The sequence below is a fragment of the Coregonus clupeaformis genome, unplaced genomic scaffold (genome assembly GCF_020615455.1).
Source record: "Coregonus clupeaformis isolate EN_2021a unplaced genomic scaffold, ASM2061545v1 scaf5029, whole genome shotgun sequence".
NCBI classification, from domain to species: Eukaryota; Metazoa; Chordata; class Actinopteri; order Salmoniformes; family Salmonidae; genus Coregonus; species Coregonus clupeaformis.
This window is the reverse complement of record NW_025538483.1, coordinates 1-8825: the sequence shown is the minus strand read 5'-3', so window position 1 is coordinate 8825 and position 8825 is coordinate 1. Positions and strand designations below refer to the sequence as shown.

General features: G+C 44.2%; 1 protein-coding gene across 1 annotated transcript; it reads right to left on the bottom strand.

Moving 5' to 3' along the window:
* Positions 1-5650: 5650 nt before the first annotated feature.
* Positions 5651-6659, bottom strand: LOC123490843 (cortactin-binding protein 2-like; the record flags this gene model as incomplete). The annotated part of the gene is given in 3 exon segments (XM_045220693.1): positions 5651-5895; positions 6083-6236; positions 6589-6659. Coding segments are annotated over 3 exon segments (287 nt in total), but the record flags the coding sequence as incomplete, so codon positions are not given.
* Between the last annotated feature and the right edge of the window lie 2166 nt (positions 6660-8825).

Below are 8825 nucleotides of genomic sequence, written 5' to 3'. Positions count from 1 at the left end.
AGAAGGAAGGAGAGAAAGAAGGTGAAAGAGGAGGAAAAGAGGAGAAAGGGAGTTAATCTACTACTTGGTATTGTTGTTGTTTCATGCAGGTCTCGGTGTAGGATCCAAATTTCCTTGTGTTGTTGGTTGTTTTCGTTGATGTTGTTGCTGTTGTTTTGTTTTGCTGCCTTGTTTTGCTGCTGCTGCTTGGTTCAGTTCTGGTCGCGTTGCGGTTAGTGGTCGTAGTGGGTGTTCGTGGTGCGGAGGTACTGCTGCTGCTGCTGGCTCGTGGCTTTTGTCCCCTGTTGCTGGAGACGGAGAGCTGGGATTTGGGCTGGGACGTCGATCGCATCTTGCTGCAAGGGGCTGCCTAGGGCGGGGATGGGGGTGGAGTGACGGCTGCCGGTCTGTAAAGGGGGAGACAGACATACAGACAGAAAAGCTAGAGGGCCTCTTTACCAGTGTTTCCCAACCCTCTACTGGGGGACCACCAGACAGTTCACCTTTTTGATCTAAGCCTGCACTAAACAAGGTGAATTAGTTGAGAATAGAAGCCTGTAAAACCATAACCAGTGCTTTAGTTCGGTTAAACCTCATTTTGACCGTCTGTGTTCAATACCACAGCCTCTAACTGACTGTACTTTTCTCACCGTCTGTGGTCGAGCGGTTGCTTCATGGTCAGTCCTGCGGCGGAGAGATTGTCCACTTGGAGAGCCAGAGAAGACAATGAAGTCCTCCTTGGACTGAGCAATCTGCAACGTGTAGAAATACAGCCGGCAGAAAAGGTCAACCTCATGGTGTGTGTGTGTGTGTGTGTGTGTGTGTGTGTGTGTGTGTGGTACCTTGCTGATATCTGGCTCTGACTTGCTGGAGCACGTGAGGTCTGTAACTCCCTGATCAGATCAGTCTCGTTGTCAGAACACAGAGACAGACTCACATGGTGCCCATCTACAATCACACAGTACAGTACAGTACAACATCAGTACAATCACACTACAGTACAACATCAGTACAATCACACTACAGTACAATATCAGTACAATCACACTACGGTACAACATCAGTACAATCACACAGTACAGTACAACATCAGTACAATCACACTACAGTACAACATCAGTACAATCACACTACAGTACAACATCAGTACAATCACACTACAGTACAACATCAGTACAATCACACTACAGTACAACATCAGTACAATCACACTACAGTACAACATCAGTACAATCACACTACAGTACAACATCAGTACAATCACACTACAGTACAACATCAGTACAATCACACTACAGTACAACATCAGTACAATCACACAGTACAGTACAACATCAGTACAATAACACAACGGTACAACATCAGTACAATCACACAACAGTACAACATCAGTACAATCACACTACAGTACAACATCAGTACAATCACACTACAGTACAACATCAGTACAATCACACTACAGTACAACATCAGTACAATCACACTACAGTACAACATCAGTACAATCACACTACAGTACAACATCAGTACAATCACACAGTACAGTACAACATCAGTACAATAACACAACGGTACAACATCAGTACAATCACACAACAGTACAACATCAGTACAATCACACTACAGTACAACATCAGTACAATCACACTACAGTACAACATCAGTACAATCACACAGTACAGTACAACATCAGTACAATAACACAACGGTACAACATCAGTACAATCACACAACAGTACAACATCAGTACAATCACACTACAGTACAACATCAGTACAATCACACAACAGTACAACATCAGTACAATCACACTACAGTACAACATCATTACAATCACACTACAGTACAACATCATTACAATCACACTACAGTACAATCACACAACAGTACAACATCATTACAATCACACTACAGTACAGTACAACATCTGTACAGTACAAAGATCAGCACAAACTTAGTTAAACTACACTGACCCCTGCTGGATGCTCTCAGCAATACACACATTTGTGACTCGTTTCAGGAAACTAGGCGTATGTCGCAAGTCACTACTTCACAGGAGAGGCATTTGAACGTAAACAGTTTTTTGTTTATCAAACTGCGTTTTTTGGCAGAAATGCCTTATGGAACATGTGGACTTTCATGTGCCTTAATAACAAACTTGTTTTCCATCCGTAAATAAGAATACAATTATTAAATTAAGAGCCTAGTTGGTTTAGCCATGGAAAAGACAGGAACCTTCCCGCTAGCCATGATTGGCTGAGATAATGGATGGGCTGGACATGCCAGAAGATGAGTTTGGATTGGTCTGCCATGTAGAATGCTTCTGTCTATAACGTGAGCTGTTCAGTATGTGTTGATTGTCCTTTCTACTGTGTTGTTTTTTTAAAGGTATAATGTTAGCCATCGAGAACTACAAATGTTTTGCTACTTTTCTCAACAACATTGATGCCCTGAATTTAGCAGGCGATATCGACAGATCAGTTGGAAAAAGTGATGGGCTACTTTCTGTACATGCCAAGGTCAGTGTGAGCCAGAGTGACGTGACGCAATGCTGGCCAAACAAGATGTAGCTACAAACAAAAAGTTTAATGGTTCCAGTCTGCCGTGAAGTGTTCATCCATGTATACGGGTAAGAGTCTAGCTACATTTTCAGATATTATAGGTTTATAATTTTGTCAGAAAGTCATTTTCATTGCAAGTTAAAGCTTACTGTTAGCTAGCTGGCTCGCTAGCTAATGTTACGTGTATGAGCTGTGTAGTAATATTATTCTAATCAGAAATACATTTGCATTGCTAGTTATAGCCTAATGTTAGCTAGCTAACATTTAACCTAATTGGTTAGCTTTAGCTACCTACAGATTAATACTACAGCTATGACAATGTTTGTATTGGTAGTAGTATGAGTTGGGATTATGCCGGTTCATTATTTAGCTAGCTAGCTAGATGATTACATGAACCATCAAGTTAGCCAGATGTGTCTCGGGGTGATTATTGTATTTCATGAACATGTGTACATGTCTAGACAATAGTGACCCATCCACTTAGCTAGATGTGGCTGTGGGTGGTTATAGCATTTCCTTCACATGACCCATCAGTTTAGACAAGTGTGTCGGATAAGCGTCATCTAATAATTATAAAATATTTATAAAATATTTTTATCTGGACACTTTCTGTTTCTGATATTGCAAGTAACAATTTCACTGTACCGTTTACACCTTCTGTATCCTGTGCATGTGACAAATAAACATAGATTTTATTTGATATTGTGTGTGTTTACCAGAGACGGTAATGTGAAGAACAACATGACCTGCACCAAAGTCAGATTAGGATATAGGCCAAGGACTAGATAACGTGTATTTTTACCTGGAGTTTTTCCTTATTGTAGGCTACTACTTTTACCACTTTTAGTCTTGAAATCTTTGGTTGTTTACTAAACTACTCACTCTGTTTAGCACATGGCCTCACAAGTGAATCCTTAAAGAGATGGGTGGGGCTAAGGTTTAAGAGGGTGTGAATGATGCTGAATGGGTGTAGACAAAGAAGAGCTCTCCAGTAGGTGTAACAAAACATTCAAGGGGCATTTTCTCAAAAGTGAGGTTACAAGTTTATCAATTTTCAAAGCAGAATTACTTTCCCATTGTTCCTCAACTGCAGTGTATGATATACAATTTTCTAGCTCTGAGTCTCTACTTTTATCCAATGTAAAAAACACCAACATTTTGGTACTTAAGACCGAATCTGAATGTCAAATGAACGGCTAAGGTTAACATCACTGACCTCGGAGTATTGCCGTTGGTGATGAAGCAGACATCAGTGTTGGACAATGACCCTGCAGGCAAGAAAAGGACAACATGACGATCCATTATGGCTATTCAAACTCAAAAGGTAGGGTAAACTTTACAACAATAGTGAAAAACACTGATTCATCCTACCTTCTCTGAGAGAACCTCCACAGCTCCAGTTGGAGGCAGGGGTTCCCCTTCTTTCGTGGGCTGGTATTGGCTCGTCTCCACATGCCACTGTCCCTCCCCTTCCTGCCGCCGCCCCCTTTACAGGAGCCAATGGCTGAGAGAGGGAAGGTCCCATCTCGGAACTCCAACAGGTACCTGTCAATCTCTGATGAGGATGGAAACACATGGACATTTAGGACTATTAAACTATTCTCTCTGTCCACCTATCTACCAATCCAACTACCAATCTACCTTCCTCCCAACCAGGCAAACAAGCAGTCTACCTATCATCCATCCATCCATCCATCCAAAATAGACAAGACAAACACAAATTCAAACCTGATTACCACTATAGGGCCAAACCGATCCAAGCAAGTCGAGCTGTACTGAGCTGGCTTGGTAACGCATCCACCATAGTTGCTGGACCCGTGCTGGAAAGGACAATGTGAAACTATCTGAGCCAGTACGGGTCGGGTCGGGTCGTCCCTATAGTGTCAATCAGGCAATAGTGGAGTGCGTACCCACAGTGCCGTGGCAGCGGGCATCCCTGCAGGACGGCTTTGTTGACCAGGATGCTGAGGGCAGCCTTGTCCAATGCCTGCTGGCCCGAGCTCAGGCGGCGTTTGCTAGGCGATACCCGCTGTCACCCGGGAGACGATGGCTTCCTCCACGCGAGGGACCACCACTATGTTCCAGAGCCGGGCCAGCCACCTGGAGGAACACAGATAGAGGAATAACAGGACTTCACACGGAATATTGCTGCTCACCATCAATTTAGTTTGCTTCAGGAACACACACATAGTCACGCATACCGGTAGTCTAACAAACTTCATGTACGTTTCTAACACATGTTTAAATACACACACACAGGAACAAAAGTAAGACTTAAAACTCACACACAAACACACACACACACACACACAGGTGCTTACTTGACAATGGCCTGTGAGTTGTGTGGCACCACGGGGCAGGAGAGAAAGAGCTGGGGTCCTAGCATGGCCACCTGGCGGGACAGACAGACGTTCAGCTGCTGCCACACAGCTCACCCAGCACACCGTCCTCTCCAGCAGGCCCTCAGGAGCCTGACCACTTCCACTGCCCTGCATCTTTAGAGAGAGAGAGATAGAGAAAGGGGGAGAGAGAGAGTTAGGGAATTGCCTAGCTTTCCAGGACATCACTGTATTTCCAATCTGATCCGAGAAAGCCAAGATGGCTGCCCCACACTTGCAGAGTAGGATGAAGTCGCTGACAATCAGGGATCTTAGTTTTGTCAGTTTTGTGTTTTCTCCTCTAACGGATTATGGTACAGATGATGATCCTAGATCTGTTCCTAAGGGATCAGTGTCTTCCTGTGACTGACCTTGTGGAGCATCTTCCTGCAGAGGTGCCTTCCCAGAAGACCGTGCAAAGGCTCCGAGTCCCAGCGCAGCGTCACCCAGCGGAAGTGCTGTTGGAGGCGGAATTCCGAGCCCTGGAGGCGGGACTTGGACATCGTGCCAATCAGAAAGCCTCCCTCCTGGAAGTGGTGTGGGCCCCTCTGGCCTGTTGGGTGGATGATGATGGGGGAGGGAGGGTGTAGTTAGATGCCTGTTTATTCTGCCATCTATTAATTCCTTAATTAATCCATTAATTCCCCCTCACTTGTCAGTTAATCCGTTCATTCAATTGCTCATTCAGTCACACACACTGGTTCCCTCACTCGTTCCCTAACACACATATACTCTCAATCATTAATTAATTCACTCGTTAATTCATTTACTGGTTAATTCATTTAGTCAGTGAGTCAGTATCCAGTAGGCCTCACAGTGGAGCAGGTAGGCTGAGCCCCTGTTCTCCAAGCCTTCACACAGGTCTCCCAGCAGCTCAGTCAGGGAGTGGGCCTTCTCTAGTCCCTCCAACACCACCTACCGGCCCAGGCTACTGCTACCACTACACACAGACACACCACCTACTGGGACCAGGAACCCTGCAAGGAGAGGAGGGAGGAGGCATGGATGGGTCAGAGAGTGGGAGGGAGGGGTAGAGAGGGAGAGGAGGAGGAGAGTTGGGGAGAGAGAGATATTTTTAAGAAAAAAGGAGAGACAGCAAGCAGTAGCTTCTCTCACGCAGATTCCAAGATTACTGAACAGAATGAGGCGAGAAATACTATTTACCACAGTTGATGAAGGTGTCCAACAGCTGTTCTTTAGTCAGACCCCTGTCCACCTCCACCCTGATGATGTCACATGCCACACCCACAGCCTCCTGCTTGGTCTTGATGCAGAGGGAGATCTGATTGGCTGGTATTCTTGACAGGTGCCCTCCAGCCTGTGGAAGATAACGTTATGATACTGCTCCACCTGGGGATGGGATGAATGGAAGAAGAAATAACAAAGTGACACACTAAGCTCCCTTTCTATCCTGTCATTTATTAGCAAGCAGTTTCAGACACACTTAGGGAGAAAGGCAGAGATTTGGGACATAGGAACTCACCACCACATTCTCATTCAAAAAAAAAGTGACCAGTAGAGGGTACAAAAATACTATACCCAAAATCCAAGTGACCTATTTTGTGAATCCATATAATCATATTCATATTCTTCTTCTACTCTTTCCTTGTGTGTGTGTGTGCGTGTGCGTGTGTGTGTGTGTGCGTGTGTGTGTGTGTGCGTGTGTATACCAGGTGGATGTAGTTCTGCAGCAGCTGAAGAGGGATGAGGGATTCCAGGGTCAGCTCATCCAGACACGACTCTGACAGACCTGTCAAGAAACACACAACCAAACAGGAAATGAGCAAATCACAACACACACACACACACACACACACACACACACACACTCATATTCAGACCCATAGACATATGCAGACAGACACACACGCTGTGTAATACTGGCTGGCGCATTTCCTGTCTGCTTAGAACACTGTGTTTTGACAGCACAGGGAAGATTTCTCTAGTTTCTGACACTGAGACAGTGTTGTTGAAATTTAAAGCACTGTCAAACACTCAGGAGGATGTTCGAAAGTGTGTGTGTGTGTGTGTAGAAAGAGAAACAGCTACAGTGAGGGAAAAAAGTATTTGATCCCCTGCTGACAAAATTTGCCCACTGACAAAGAAATGATCAGTCTATAATTTTAATGGTAGGTTTATTTGAACAGTGAGAGACAGAATAACAACAAAAAAATCCAGAAAAACGCATGTCAAAAATGTAATAAATTGACTTGCATTTTAATGAGGGAAATAAGTATTTGACCCCTCTGCAAAACATGACTTAGTACTTGGTGGCAAAACCCTTGTTGGCAATCACAGAGGCAACTCGAACCTTCAGCTCCCTCCACAGATTTTCTATGGGATTAAGGTCTGGAGACTGGCTATACATATATACACAGTGGGGAGAACAAGTATTTGATACACTGCCGATTTTGCAGGTTTTCCTACTTACAAAGCATGTAGAGGTCTGTAATTTTTATCATAGGTACACTTCAACTGTGAGAGACGGAATCTAAAACAAAAATCCAGAAAATCACATTGTATGATTTTTAAGTAATTAATTTGCATTTTATTGCATGACATAAGTATTTGATCACCTACCAACCAGTAAGAATTCCAGCTCTCACAGACCTGTTAGTTTTTCTTTAAGAAGCCCTCCTGTTCTCCACTCATTACCTGTATTAACTGCACCTGTTTGAACTCGTTACCTGTATAAAAGACACGTGTCCACACACTCAATCAAACAGACTCCAACCTCTCCACAAAAGCCAAGTCCAGAGAGCTGTGTAAGGACATCAGGGATACAATTGTAGACCTGCACAAGGCTGGAATGGGCTACAGGACAATAGGCAAGCAGCTTGGTGAGAAGGCAACAACTGTTGGCGCAATTATTAGAAAATGGAAGAAGTTCAAGATGACGGTCAATCACCCTCGGTCTGGGGCTCCATGCAAGATCTCACCTCGTGGGGCATCAATGATCATGAGGAAGTATTTGATCCCCTGCTGATTTTGTACGTTTGCCCACTGACAAAGAAATGATCATTCTATAATTTGAATGGTAGGTTTATTTGAACAGTGAGAGACAGAATAACAACAACAAAATTCCAGAAAACGCATGTCAAAAATGTTATAAATTTATTTGCATTTTAATGAGGGAAATAAGTATTTGACCCCCTCTCAATCAGAAAGATTTCTGCCTCCCAGGTGTCTTTTATACAGGTAACGAGCTGAGATTAGGAGCACACTCTTAAAGGGAGTGCTCCTAATCTCAGTTTGTTACCTGTATAAAAGACACCTGTCCACAGAAGCAATCAATGAATCAGATTCCAAACTCTCCACCATGGCCAAGACCAAAGAGCTCTCCAAGGATGTCAGGGATGAGATTGTAGACCTACATAAGGCTGGAATGGGCTACAAGACCATCGCCAAGCAGCTTGGTAAAGAAGGTGACAACAGTTGGTGCGATTATTCGCAAATGGAAGAAACACAAAATAACTGTCAATCTCCCTCGGCCTGGGGCTCCATGCAAGATCTCACCTCGTGGAGTTGCAATGATCATGAGAACGGTGAGGAATCAGCCCAGAACTACACGGGAGGATCTTGTCAATGATCTCAAGGCAGCTGGGACCATAGTCACCAAGAAAACAATTTGTAACACACTACGCCGTGAAGGACTGAAATCCTGCAGCGCCCCGCAAGGTACCCCTGCTCAAGAAAGCACATATACAGGCCTGTCTGAAGTTTGCCAATGAACATCTGAATTATTCAGAGGAGAACTGGGTGAAAGTGTTGTGCTTAGATGAGACCAAAATGGAGCTCTTTGGCATCAACTCAACTCGCCGTGTTTGGAGGAGGAGGAATGCTGCCTATGACCCCAAGAACACCATCCCCACCGTCAAACATGGAGGTGGAAACATTATGCTTTAGG